At 32.0% G+C, this 15670-nt stretch overlaps 1 protein-coding gene across 1 annotated transcript in view; it reads right to left on the bottom strand.

Moving 5' to 3' along the window:
- Positions 1 to 7313, bottom strand: part of LOC143068714 (putative tubulin polyglutamylase ttll-15) — a 44723-nt gene extending 37410 nt beyond the window's left edge. The window contains exon 1 of the mRNA XM_076242976.1: positions 7214 to 7313. Within this exon, the coding sequence (XP_076099091.1) occupies positions 7214 to 7255 (42 nt within the window). The 5' untranslated portion in view covers positions 7256 to 7313. The remainder of the gene's footprint in view (positions 1 to 7213) is intronic.
- Between the last annotated feature and the right edge of the window lie 8357 nt (positions 7314 to 15670).

The raw sequence follows: 15670 nt of genomic DNA, 5'->3' as shown, positions 1-15670 counted from the left end.
TTGGAACTTGTACCTGATTTGTCATTGAACACTTTTATCCTAGCATTTAGACGTTTTATCAGTCGAAAAGGAACGCCACAAACTATTTATTCTGATAACGCGCCTACATTTGTAGCCGCATCAAATGCACTTCAAAGTCAGCTGAATTTACATATCAACTGGAAATTCATTCCGAAAGGAGCGCCGTGGTATGGCGGATGGTGGGAACGTCTAATTGGCTTAACAAAAATGACATTAAAGAAAGTATTTGGTAAAGCACTCGTCAGCGAACAATCTTTGACAACAATACTCACTGAGATTGAAACTATTATAAACAATCGCCCACTTACATATATATCTTCAGATATAAGAGATCCCGAACCCTTGACGCCATCTCATCTTTTACACGGGAGGATTATTATGACCACAGAGATGCACAACGACAAACACAACGCGAATATTCAAGAACTTGATACGATCACAGCAAACAAACTATTTGAGAGAAAAGGACTCTTATTAGACCATTTCGCAAAACGCTGGTCTAATGAATATCTTACCAGATTACGTGAATATCATCGAGCCTCTGGAAAACATACTGGACAAGTAAACATCGGTGATGTAGTTCAACTAGGAAGTGAATCGCCACGACTTTTATGGAGATTAGGAACAATAGAAGACGTCATCAAAGGAGGAGATGGACTTATTCGAGCAGCAAAAGTACGGACTTCTAGAGGACTAGTTACCACACGACCAATTGTGAAGTTATATCCATTAGAACTATAGTAACTGTTATAGGATTTTGTGAAGGACAGTTAACGTAAAGTGGAATTTCAAAAAACTTTCAATGTGATCCATTTATAGAACTTTAAAGTTTTGATTATTTATCATTTAAAATAATTTTATTTCTTATGCATTTTGAGGCCCCCAGAATGTCGTGAATATAGGCCAAGAGACTTTAGCACTTGATCTTATGTAATTGTTTCCCGTACTTTCGCGCACACTATTGTTAATGTAACGTAACGTTATTGTTACGTATCTTATCTTACGATCATAAAGCATCTGAACTAGCAAGACGTTATTTTCTTCCACAACAAAAGTAAATAACCCTCAAGATAGTTAGGATTGACTTTGGAGGGTTATGGCTCAAACTGTTTAGTAATTAGGAGCTAAAAAAGGGGCAATTCGCAACAGCATATCGTATTGTATAAAAGAAAAAATTTAATATACATTCAAATCATATAACCAATTTGAAGTTCTTTGACTACAGTTATTCTGTGTCAAAAACCTATTATGGGTCAAAAATTTAGTTACAATCCAAATTAAGACCTGTATCAAGGGTGAATATTGTGTCCATTTTGGACATTTGCGGTCATATCCAATTGCACTCAGCGAAGCAATTTATTTAATGAATAAAACCTAAATAACTCAGAAACATGAATTCTTAAATTTAAACAAGAGTGCAAACACCGAAATGTCTTGCCTTCTTTACTAATCATTGATATTATGTTCATTGTCCTGAACCATGCCAGGCAGACATCTACAACTAACAATTTTTCCATACAACAAATCTAGTTGACCTATTGCTTATCGTTTAAGAAAAACAGACCAAACACAAAAAAACTCTGAGCAAAGAGGTCAAGATCAAATAAAACCTGCACAACTGATATATAGATTACAAAATATTTCCATGCATCAAATATAGTTGACTTATTGCATAATAGTATCAGAAAAAAAGACCAAAACTCAAAAATTTAACTTTGACCACTGAACCATAAAAATGAGGTCAAGGTCAGATCACACCTGCAAGCTAGACATGTACATCTTCAATCATTCAATACACCAAATATAGTAGACCTATTGCATACAGTATAAGAATCAAATGCTTCACTGAGTGCAGCCTGTTACGACTGCAGAGGTTGAACCCTGAACAGTTGGGGCAAATTTGAATACAATATTCAAGCTTGATACTATCTGAATTTGGATTGTGATTAAATTTTTGACATAATATAGGTTTCTGACTCAAAACATGTGTCCAGTTCTTACAAATATATTGCGCAATACTGTGCAATTAAAGATTTCTTCTTGAAACTTTTCAAATATTTGAAAGTTTTTTGAAAAAAAGATTTGAATCCCTTAAAAAAATTGGACCCCACCAACTTTTTTTTTAATCCCCCTTGGAGCAATTACCCCTACATTCGATCCAAGCCTTTCCTGTGTAGCATAATTTCAGAGAGATCCATACACTTAAACACAAGTTATTGTCTGGAAACTAAAAAAATGAATCTTTTAATTTGGCCCTTTTTTGGCCCCTAATTTTTACATAAATGGGAAAATTATCCCCTAACTCCATGTCAACCTTCCTTTAATTTGTGATATATAACTTTGTGGTACAGTGTCAGAGAGATCCATACACTCACATACAAGTTATTGTCCAGAAACTACAAAAAAGCTTGTTTTTGGCCCTTCTTTCCTAAACTGTTGACACCATAGCCCCCAAAATGAATCCAAACCTTCTACTTGTGGTATTAAACATTGTGGTACAATGTCAGAGCAATTGAAATACTTATACACAAGTAATTATCCAGAAAGCAGAAAAATGCATGTTTTGGGCCCCTTTTGGGCCCCTAATTTTTAAACAGTTTGGACCATCATCCCCAAAATCGATCCTTTTGTGGTATTGAACATTCTTATTAAATTTTATAGAGATCCATTCACTTAAACTAAAGTTATTGTTTGGAAACCAAATGTGTCTTCGGACAATGACAACCACGCAAACGACATCATACCATTATACAATCCCCAAATGTTTTTGGCGGTCATATAAAAACAGACCAAAACACAAAAACTTAACTATAATCACTGAACCATGAAAATGAGGCCAAGGACAGATGACCCCTTCCAGTTGGACATGAACACCTTACAGTCCTTCCATACACCAAATATGCTAGACCTATTCCAAATAGTATCTGAGATATGGACTTGACCAACAAAACTTAACTAAATGAGGTCAGGGTCAAGTGAAAACTGTCTGACGGGCATGAGGACCTTGCAAGGTACGCACATACCAAATATAGTTATCCTTTTATTTATAATAAGAGAGAAATTTACGTTACAAAAATATCTTTTTTTTAAGTAGTCACTGAACCATGAAAATGAGGTCAAGGAAATTGGACATGTGACTGAAGGAAACTTTGTAAAGTATGAAGCATCCAGGTCTCCCAACTTCTAAAATATAAAGCTTTTAAGAAGTAAGCTAACACACTGCCGGGTCACTATCCCTATTGTCCAGGTTTCTGCGACAGAAGTTGCAGGCTCAACAAAAAATGGAAAGGGTGCTTACCTCAATGAATATAAACAATTCACCAAAGTTTCTTGAAAACTGCTGAAACAATTTTTCCAAAAACTGGAAAATCCCCCTTTTTTAATGAAAACCCCATAACTCGAAAACGTCAAATCTTAAATATATAAAAACTAAAGGGAGCTCAAGTCAAAAGATATAAACAATTCATCAAAGTTTCATGCAAATTGATTAAAGTGTTTTTGAGTTATTGTCTGACATGTTGACGACGGATGACAATGGTATACCACAATACGTCTTTTGTCATTTGTATCATTTCGCATTATAAGAAATTAATACTCAGTGAATGTGAATTAAAATCTGTCATCACAACAGTGACAAAAGATTATGCTAGGGCAAACAATGAAATTTTCATGACAAAAAAAAAGGTCTATCCCTGAACAGTTGGGGCAAAAAGGGACACAATATTAGCACTTGATACAGGTCTGAATTTGGATTGTAATTAAATATATGACAAATAACAGGTTTCTGACACAGAATAACTGTAGTCAAAGTACTTAGAATTGGTTATATTTTTTGCATTTATATTCAATTTTATGCTTTTGGGCAATTTACTATGCTGTTGTGAATTGACCTCCCCCCTCCCCTTTTTTTTGGTGCAAAAAAATAAATAAAATATTTTGAAGAAATTTTCTTTTAAATTTCTGAAATCTAAAATGAGAAAAAATTGTCCCCTCCCACAATTTCTGATTAAACCCTCCCCAACCATGGATTCATGGATTACTATTTACTAAGACTAAAGTTATTGTCCGGAAACCAACTGTCCTCATGCGACGATGATAACCTGATACCAATATAAGACTGAAATTTTTTTTTGCGGTTGTACAAATCCCACATCTAGTCTTATATAGTTTATTATTCTGTAATTAAACCAGTGTCATCATTCATTTCACTTTTTATTTACCATGATTTTGCTAATGAGAGGAAAAGGACAAAAACATACTTCCTTTCAAAAGCAGCGTTAAAGTTATTTTGAACAATTTATCATTCGGACGAATGGTGTTGCTGAAGGTATGTTTTTTGCGTCAGCAACATCATGAGATCTGATACTGATGCATAAATGTGATCTCTTCTATTTCCAAAATATAGAGGGGAATAGGACCTTTATGGGGACTCCGGTATTGGGTGTTTTTAAGCTCAGGATTTCAGGATTTACCCATTCGAGATTCCGGGAATTCTTTTTTCGAATTTCAGGATGTCGGAATTTATATTTATTTAAATTTGGGACCTCGGGATTTCGTGTTTTTAAGCCCGGGATTTTGGGATCAGGATCCCTCCTACCCCCCTCAAAATACATAAATGTGATCTCTTCTATTTCCAAAATATAAAGTAGGTGAATATAGTTGTTAATCTTAAAAATATAATTGTGGGTTTCAAATGTCCAATTGCATTTTTTATTTCAAATAGTGCGCCTTCACAGAAAACTTGTACTATGACGTCAGATTCAATGGTTTGAAGGAAGACAACTCTTTTCTTCAAAAACAAACAAGAAAAAACAGAAAACTACTCAGAACTTTTTTGAAAGGTCAATTATATATAGTGACATATACTTTTTTTGCTTTATTTTAAGTGTACACATTGCACTTTCCTTTTTGAAATTTTTATGAAGAAATCATTGGTAGATATTTTTTAATACTGGAAACTTATTTCATTCTAACGTTTTATTTTTGGCGGGAATGAAAAAAATCATATTTTTTAAGATAAAAAAATAAGAATCTTAAATTCTTGAACCTGTATTTGACAGACCCAAATCTACTGTTTAACATGAAAGAAGAATTATGCCTGTAGGTTAGATATAAATTGGATTTTTGAGGGTTTAAATAACAAGCAAATATCATTTTAATATAAGGGAAAATATGAAACTGAGGTTGCTATAGTGACAAAACTGAGTCAGTACGTGACTCCCATTTTTTTTAATTTTTTTTTTGTTCCTAAAATAACAAATACCTTCATAAAAAAATTTAAGGAAAAATCACTGATAGAACTGAATAGGCTGTTTGGTCTTTAAGAAAGATAAAATTCCCCTGAAAAGCCATTAGAAAGTACCGAAAGAAACAATACATACCATAAGCAGTTTCATGTTGATCCAAATAATTAACCTCTAAGTAAACTAAATAACTTCATCAATAATAATTGATTCATATACTTGATTTTACCTGTCTCTTCATCTTAGAATTAATAAAGACATTTAGTTCATTATCAAGGTAATGCATATTGAAGCAACTTATTTAAGTCAATCACATTCCTTCTAGTAACATATATTGTACATGTATGTAAATGAATTGACGATTCACCTGTTTCATTGCTTATGATACTATATATTATTAAGATGAAAATTGAAATAATCAATCAGGTCAACACATTAAAATCAAAGGTATGTGTGAAATTTAATACAGTATTGAATATTTTCAACCACTATTGATAAATTTAGATTTATTGATTGATTGATTGGCATTTAGTGTCACTTTCAGCACTATTGGCTATTTCATGGCTATCATTCTTTATTGGTGAAGGAAGCAGGAGAGTCTAAATAGAACCATCTAGTACCTTTGGCAGGAACACTGACAATCCAAGTCAATTAAGATTGAAGTTGAAACTTGCCTGTCTCCTGCAGGATTCAAAATTACAACCTTAGTGTTGACAGACTAGTCGTGCTAGTGAAACAGTAGTTAAGACTACTAAGACCAATTGACCACAGAGGCTCTTAAACCTCTATAAAGATACTTTAGAATGATTATTGTTTGTTTAACATCCAGTGGCAACTATTAGATGGAAGCAGTTATTGATGTTTCTAATTAGTACATTCTTTTACTTTTGGTTAAGCTAAGCAGCACATGTTTCAGTCTTTCCTTTTAAAGTTTTCATACCAAGACTACATGCAAAAACGTCTACAGAACATGAAAACATATGAAATAAGGAGATGTGGTATGATCCACCAAAGTTCAAATACAGTGCTGAATTAGATTGATACTGAAAACACAAACCACAAGTACTGAAAGTTCAGAAATTATTGCATGCATTTATTATTGCGATTTTGCCATAATGACTGAAATGCCATTTTAATTTTTACGATTTTGAGTAAAAATCAGTTTAATTCATATACAATATTTCAAAATGCGAGTTTAAATTATTGGGTTTACAACTCTGTGGCATTTTACGCAATAATAAAAAACCTCACAATAATTTCTGAATTTACAGTAGTAGTATATAACATCTTAAACTTGTAAACTGAGCTAATATAATATGAATGACAGTAGATTTACTTTGTCATGCATGGTCATGTCTGAATTTTCAGAGAAATAAAAAATGTAGGTCACTATAACTTATTGTTCCGATTCTAAAGATTAAGAAGGACCCACTAAGGGGAACCACAACAATTATTTGCTTAGCCTAACAACAGTTATTTGAGTGACATATTGACACATGACAACACCAAAACAGATGCATCTTGAACTTATAACATTTAAGATGAAAAACAATCGATTACTTTAAATGAAATAGCATGTAAAAAATATATTAAAAGATGAAAAAATATCCTGAAGCAAATGAACGCATTTTATTTTCATAGAAAATGACACATAGATGATTTTGTAAATTTCAATTGATGACAAGGAAATTATTTTTGACATTCCTTTTTGATTTTATAAAATGAATTTGTAAATTATATCTAACAAAAGTTGAACATAAGGAAAAAAAACACTTTAAATAAACTAACCATATATGACATGAAATAATATGACTGCCATAATCAGCTTCTGCATACAAATAGGATGTTGATTGTGTTTAATAAGACTGGATGAAAATAAATATTACATTAATAAATCTAGAATTAGAAATTATTTAATGATTAATTATTTTAGTCCTAATGAACTTTACCTGAAGCATAGCTGTTCCAGATTTCCTGTAGTACAGGTCCATTTCTCTAGTGTCATGTTAATTCCATTTGACCCTATAAACAATTGCAAAATACAAAAAAAAGCATTTATAAGGTTTATCATATCATGCGTACAATGTATTCAAATTTCTTAATATTTAAAAGTTAGTTGATCCAGTATCTTACATGACGAAACCTACTATTTGCACTGATTCATACCCATGTACAAGTAAATAAAAACAAGACTGCACAAATTGAGATCTCTTGCCTAATTTTCTAATCATGATTGAATTTTATGTTGATTGATAGATGGTTGCTTAATGTCCAGTGGCAAATATTTCATGCATGTTCAGGACTATACAAATTTTATGTTGAAAGTTTTTTAACTGAGATGACCATAATACAAATGAGAGGTATTCATACATGTAGGTTAGTCAAAGGGGAATAATCTACAATTCAACAAACCTATTACATGTTCAATGTTATACATGTTATAGATGATCATATATAATGTATGGATACACACTAAATAAATCCAGACAAAATAAGCCAGATACATGTACATCTACCCCTGTATATTGTATAAGTATATTTATACAGAGTTTATAACTTACGATAATGTAAAAGATTAATCAAATAATAATAATAATAATATTACCAGTGACATGAGTGACTTAGTTTAATTAAATCCTAAAATATATCCTGTTTGAAAAAAGTTGAATAAATTTTTATTTACATTGTACATATATCATGACCTTTTATCCTGACATGTTCTATTTTTTCTTTGCTCATTGAAGCAGAAAATCTATTAAAAAACTTAATCTATCTGATTTGAAACACAGTCAAGTGATACATTTACAATATCAAAATATCTAAAAGAATCACGATTTGTACTCACTGTCATAGGAAAAAGTTTTAAATAGCTTTAACATCAAGAAAGAGTCAAGTGTCTCCAAATTTTATCATTAGTGAAAAAATACTTCATCCCTTAAATATTTAAGAAAGTAATTTTTGACTAAATCATGGTGAATTAACAATATTCTAACAAATTTAAAGTTTATTTTCTCATTGATTCATGACATTCATGACATTCAGATATCTAATAACTCCATAAATATAGATTTAACAAATAACATGAATAAGAGCACAAAGTCTGAAAGCATGGATAAATGTTAAAAGTAAAAGAAAATTTGATAATTTTCAAAAAATTATCAGTATCTACATATGCATAAACTAAAGCCAAAAAATGCATGAACAATGTATGTCAATTTGAAGATCCTCTCAACAAACATGTGCTTGGACTTTTTTTGCTGATGAGATTACCGTAAGAAATTAGCATTTAATAAAATCAAATTTAAATACCAACATAAATTTACCAAAAAAGAAAAGAGAGTTCAATGACCAAAAAATCAGTGCATTTAGATATTTCTTAAAATATTTTTCCAATTATCTATATTGTGTTAATAGGACAAATTGATAATGAACATGTAAAAATTACTTTGGTGCAACTCCCTAGATCTCATTCATTTGTCATTAATCATGTAACAATGATTACAATATGGTTAAATGAGTAAAAATACATTTTTAAAAAACTTGTAGTTTATGAGACACCTTTTCAATGTAAAATCATGTCACTTACATATGAAAATATATGGTCAAAACACTCATGTGTTACGGAAAATTTACATGTATCCAACATTACCAACAATATCTTAATTTACCGGTATACTTTTTAACAAATGAAGTATTTGTTTTTCTCTGACTGTTTATGACGTCTTTACACTAAATCCATTGGATGTTGGATGTGTACGGATTGATAGTTTAGTCTTAGATGCATGATTTTTTTATTAGTTGTTAGTGGCTTTGAACTAGCTTACAGATAACTGCCAGTACTGTCAGATCTGTTCCTAGTGTTTTATGTTGTCAGGATGTACAAGTACCCGGCCACATCCACTTGTATTTTTGTCCATCTGATGAGTTAAGCCTTTATCAACTGATTTTTATAGTTCGTTCTTATTTTGTACTGTTATACCACTGTCCCAGGTTAGGGGAGGGTTGGGATCCTGCTAACATGTTTAAACCCGCCACATTATTTATGTATGTGCCTGTCCCAAGTCAGGAGCCTGTAATTCAGTGGTTGTCGTTTGTTTATGTGTTACATATTTGTTTTTTCGTTCATTTTTTTATACAAATAAGGCTGTTAGTTGTTTTACATTGTCATATCGAGGCCTTTTATAGCTGACTATGAGGTATGGGCTTTGCTCATTGTTGAAGGCAGTACGTTGACCTATAGTTGTTAATGTCTGTGTCATTGTGGATAGTTGTCTCATTGGCAATCATACCACATCTTCTTTTTTATATTTAAAAGATTTTACATAATGCATGTAAAAAAAAACTACACATTAGCCTTTAATATATGCTTTGTTAATAGAGCATTCATATAAGGTTTATACTGTTTTGTCTAAAGCAAAATAGTATGTTGTAGCATCATACACATGATACATGCCCCTTTTGAACAGCTTCGTGCTCAATGGTTCAATCCAACAATCAAATAATTAGTTAGCCCTCAAATAAGCTATACTTTCTGAGACATGTGCAAAAAATCTTAATTTTGATCTTGAATAGTTTAGACTTTTCTGTTTATGTCCCTTTAAGTCATGCATTTACATGTATAACATTTAATTCTAATGATAAAATGAAACACTAATACTCCTACTCCCTTAGTCAAATTTGACCTTAATGAGTTTTTGATATTCTTTTTTTGTTGTTGTTTTCATGTAGTTCTTCAAACATTTATACTTACTTGAATTAGCTTTCAGAATGTTTGTGTTTGAGGGAAAATTTGTCTGTAATTACCATACTTATCATGCTTATAGAAACTAGAAAATCACCGTAAAAAATGTAAATTTGAAAAGTTTGTAAATTTTCAAATTTAGGGTTATTTATCGTGTTTTGTAAACCTACAATTAGAGCTCATATAGTTGGACCATACTACATCTGATGCATATTTGGCAAATTATGTCTCTTTGATAGTTTTCTACTAAAATTTCAGGGTTGGATGAGCAACCTTACAAACTTTACAGACAAAATCAAGATACATATTGGATTATTTAAATGAACAAACTTTCAACCTTAACAGGATTTTTCTTCAAAGTAAAAAGTGAAAATTTATAGCAACATATCATAATTAAAATACGTTTACTTCATATACATGTATTTGCTTGCAAATTTCAAAGAATTGTGAACTTCATTTAAAATTATAGCCAGACCTATTAATATTTGCTCTAGATGTTTACTGAATAATATATGTAGTCTGACAGTTGGTTAGAAGTAATACTTGTTATTTACTGGTACATGTAATTTAACTAATTTTTGAGGTAGAGTTATGTCCCTTAGTCTGCAAGATTGTTTTTTAAACTAAAACATAAGAAAATCTTATTTTTATTAAATACATGAAGGCTTTTTAATCATGTGTAAATAGCATTTAGTTGTCAAGTCCTTAATAGTTGTATTTAATAATTCATATCTAGAGTATAATATACATGTAATGACAATGAAAATCTCATCATGTCCATGTTTTTCCTTTCAAAGTCATATGAAACGAGTGACTGGTGAAAAATAATGTATATCCAATTCTTGAACTAATGCATGTATATATCATAAACTTAGTCCTCTGTGCACGATTTTATCATTTTTTACGCAAATATATTGTATAATCGTCAGGGTTCGACACTAACGGTAGTCCGGTAGTCCGGTGCCCTCCTAAAATCGAGGAGGACTACCAAAACATGGTTAATCAGTAGTCCTTAGTTTCAGGAACTTATCCACTGAATGGATTTCAACAGTGATGATAATGAAGATGACCTCTAGTACACAAACAAAGACATTGTATTGATGATCACTTCAACAAAATCTTATAAACTGCTTGAAGAATTAATGTAAAATTAAAACATTGACTAATTTTTCTTCTTTTTTTTTCAAAATAATTCTGAAATAAAAGGAATAAAAGGTCAATTATGCCTCCTCCTAACAAGGTCTTAGAAATTGTCTCAGATTGCAGGATTTTGCATCTCATTTTTCAAAATTTCCTTGGGGAAAAGTTCAGTTGGAATAAAATTTATTCACCACTGAATGTTATAAACTTTTATCTGAAAAAAAAACAATATATTTTAAAAACTCAAATGAACATTTGTGTGCTTTTGAGGTGCTCAGATGGCAGGAAATTGCATCTTATTTTGAAAAAATTTCTTGGGGGGGCATGCCCCCAAACCCCCCTAGCAAGTTCAGGGCGCGTTGCCGCCCTCAACGGTGATAGTAATGGACTACCAGGACTACCCAAAACATTTTCTTGGTAGTCCTGTGGACTACATGGCCTCTAATGTTAGTGTCTAACCCTGATCGTCAATTTTTTTTCTCTCTGTTTGTTATGATTTAACTTATAATATGGCTGCTCATTAAATGCTGTGTTTTGAAGACGAAGTTTACCGATTGTCACCTAATAGTAAACAATCAACAAAAAGCATGGGTATTGAGCACGTGTTTAATATGTATAATAAGATAATTGTTTATTTTAATTACAGATCCATGCGTATTGCGATCACCATATTTTTTACGAGGAGGGTCATGATAAGGTCACTATGCATACAGAAAATATGTCAGCAAATTGCTTCCTGGAAGCAAGCAATTAAAAATAATTAAATTTCTTCTAAATGTTGACAAATTAAAGATCTTTCCTCAGAAAAAGTATATGTAAGTAAGTTGTAAAATGAAAACTATCCATTTATAAAAAAGAAGATGTGGTATGATTGCCAATGAGACAACTGTCCACAAGAGACCAAAATGACACAGACATTAACAACAAGAGGTCACCGTACTGCCTTCAACAATGAGTAAAGCCCATACCGCATTGTCAGCTATAAAAGGCCTTGGTAAGACAATGTAAAACAATTCAAACAAGATAACTAACGGCCTTATTTATATAAAAAAATGAACGAAAAACAAATATGTAACACATAAACAAACGACAACCACTGAATTACAGGCTCCTGACTTGGGACAGGCACATACATAAATAATGTGGCGGGGTTAAACATGTTAGCGGGATCCCAACCCTCCCCCTAACCTGGGACAGTGGTATAACAGTACAACATAAGAACAAACTATAACAAGAGTGCACACGCTGAAATGTCTCACCTTCTTTACTAATCATTGATATTATGTTGATAGTCCTTACTATAAAGCTTTATTACAACTGTCACATAAATTTAACATTAACCAAGACAACTAAACATTGACCAATGAACCATATAAAAATTAGGTCAAGGTCAGATGGACAATGCAAGGCAGGCATGTACAGCTAACAATTCTTCCATAAAACAAATATAGTTGATCTATTGCTTATAGATTGAGAAAAACAGACCAAAACACAAAAACTTAACACTGAGCAATGAACCGTAAAAAAGAAGTCAAGGTCAAATAAAACCTGCACGGCTGACATTTAGATCATTAAATATTTCCATACATCAAATATAGTTGACCTATTGCATATAGAATAAGAAAACTCAAAAACTTAAATTTGACCACTGAACCATGAAAATGAGGTCAAGGTCAGATGACACCTGCCAGCTAGACATGTACACCTTACAATCATTCCATACACCAAATATAGTAGACCTATTGCATACAGTATAAGAAAAACAGACCAAAACACAAAAACTTAACTATAACCACTGAACCATGAAAATGAGGTCATGGTCAGATGACACCTGCCAGTTGGACATGTACACCTTACAGTCCTTCTATACACCGAATATACAAGACCTATTGCTTATAGTATCTGAGTTATGGACTTGACCACCAAAACTTAACCTTGTTCACTGATCCATGAAATGAGGTCGAGGTCAAGTGAAAACTGTCTAACGGGCATGAGGACCTTGCAAGGTACGCACATACCAAATATAGTTATCCTACTACTTATAATAAGAGAGAATTTAACATTACAAAATTTTTTTTTTCAAGTAGTCACTGAACCATGAAAATGGGGTCAAGGACATTGGACATGTGACTGACGGAAACTTTTTAACATGAGGCATCTATATACAAAGTATGAAGCATCCAGGTTTTCCAGCTTCTAAAATATAAAGCTTTTAAGAAGTGAGCTTACACCGCCGCCGCCACCTCACTATCCCTATGTCGAGCTTTCTACAACTAAAGTTGCAGGCTCGACAAAAATCAGATGAAAAAGGCTTAAACTCATCATTTTAGTTATAAAAAAAACATATGCATAATTCTTTTAAATTCATTTTGAGGTTTCATATGACTATAATAGAATCAATATATATAATAAAAGTGGGTAGGAAAAACCATTTTTTGCTATGGGTTTTGAGCAGTTACTTTTTTTTTTGAAAGTTCTTTAAATATAAAAGTGTGAACTCAAATTAATGAATATATACATGTAATTAAGCAAACCAGGAAAACATAACTGACTGCATGTGTATCAGTAATAATTTTAGAATGTAAATGGGTAGGTTAATTCTGTAAATTTATGTAAATTTGCATGGAATAATTTTTTATGGATTATCTTGGTTATTATTCTCCTTTCTAACTTAGTACATTGTACATTCATGTATGCTTTAAAGCAATCGATGATCAATAATTGGACTCAGTCACATTCAGATCAGCACTCAGATTTTGAAAAAGAGTGGGGGACTGGAGCTGCCAAATTTGCCAATGTTTGGAGTGGCACAAGTAAAAAGTCTTTATATAATTACATTAACCATGTTATTAAACCAGAAATATGTAGGACTCTAAAGTGTGATGGTACGTGTACTCTAAAGTGTGATGGTCACGCTGAAGTGCGTTGGTCTACGCTAAAGTACGATGGTGTATCATGCTAAAGTGCGATGGTTGTTTGCTTGCTAAAGTACGATGGTGTCTCATGCAAAAGTATGATGGTTGTTTGTTCGCTAAAGTCTGATGGTGTATCACGCTAAAGTGCGATGGTCCAAAGGGTAAGATTTAAAACATCAAGGTTTCAAAAGTCTTTTTGTAAAAGCTATTATGCTAAGTTATAACATATCTGATAGGCTTTACAATGAATTTACAGGCATGTTGGAAACGTGGGTCTACACGTAGTTAGTACGTATCAAAACGTGATAAGAACGTAGCACAAACCTAGTAAACCCTAGCTTTTAAAATAACAGGACATTTTTATTCAAAACGTAGCATTTTAAAACGGAATAAAACGTGTCAGTCTGACTGGGGCTTTAGGTATAATATATATGTGATAGGCTTTACAATTTACCGGTATGCTGAAGTGATTGTTTCTAAATTATTAAGTCTGACCAAGTAATAATTGCTATAAAGGTGTCAGACCACCAATTACTCCCTCCAATTTAGAACGTATGTAAAAGTAGTCCTACTTTGACACAAAATAGTGCTTTTGATGTCATTGTTTACTTAAACTAACCAACAAATTTGCAGAAATGAAACTTATGGTGAAAGGGAAATATATTTAGACCATTTTGAGCCAAAATTCACTTGTCTATGAGTTTGCATTAAAAATTCAGGATTAATGCGCTACATAGTACACTAATTTAAGATTTCCAGAAAACCGGGAGTTATTTTGGTAGTACCTGTCTTTTCAAAATCAGAAATTTGTTACAAGACTTTAAACATTGGTTGAAAATTGGCATGTAGGAAGGTGATACATGTACAATTCAGGATATACCTGGTTTACTTGAAGTTAAACTTAAGGTAAAATATTTAGAAAGCTGTGAAAATTGCAAAATTTGGTTGAACAGATAGGGATTTTTAATTGGTGGTCTGACACCTTTAAGGGAAATGCGGTGAAACCCCAAATTCAGAAAACAATTGATTTTTTTTACTTAACTGATCATATGAAGTGATATTAGTCACATTTCAATCTTTTTGGGGGTAAAAAGTCACATATTGCAAATTTAGAGCCTTAGACCTGAATTTGTGCTATTTTTAGCCTTTTCCACCCTGACAATATGCTTTCACATAAAAAAATGTCCCAAATTGTTATAAATGCACAGCAAGTTGTTTCTGTGGTATTAACATTAAAACATGGTTATTTTACCACCAAAAAAAGTTCTTGTCATCAAGATTTAATGAAATTATTTGATTTTTATCCCTTATATCATTGCGTCATAGCAGGTATTTGGCAGATAACATAGCCTGATGTAAACATTGCAAAAACTCACAAAAATCCCATTTATTATCTCAAATGAAAGTTTTATGCATTAAGTTGTATCAACTGATAGTAAATAAAAACAGTTAAATGACCATGACTGCACTTTTGATCATTTAATAGTCCCATTACTTACACCAGGTGTAAAAAAGGGGGGTCAATATTCCTTGACTCTTCAATACCTTGAATTTTTTACTTAACCCATTGTAAAAATTGTGGAAAGTCTTTTAAGAAGTAGAACAAACAA

Source organism: Mytilus galloprovincialis, chromosome 3 (genome assembly GCF_965363235.1).
Source record: "Mytilus galloprovincialis chromosome 3, xbMytGall1.hap1.1, whole genome shotgun sequence".
NCBI classification, from domain to species: Eukaryota; Metazoa; Mollusca; class Bivalvia; order Mytilida; family Mytilidae; genus Mytilus; species Mytilus galloprovincialis.
This window is presented reverse-complemented; position numbering and strand designations above follow the sequence as displayed.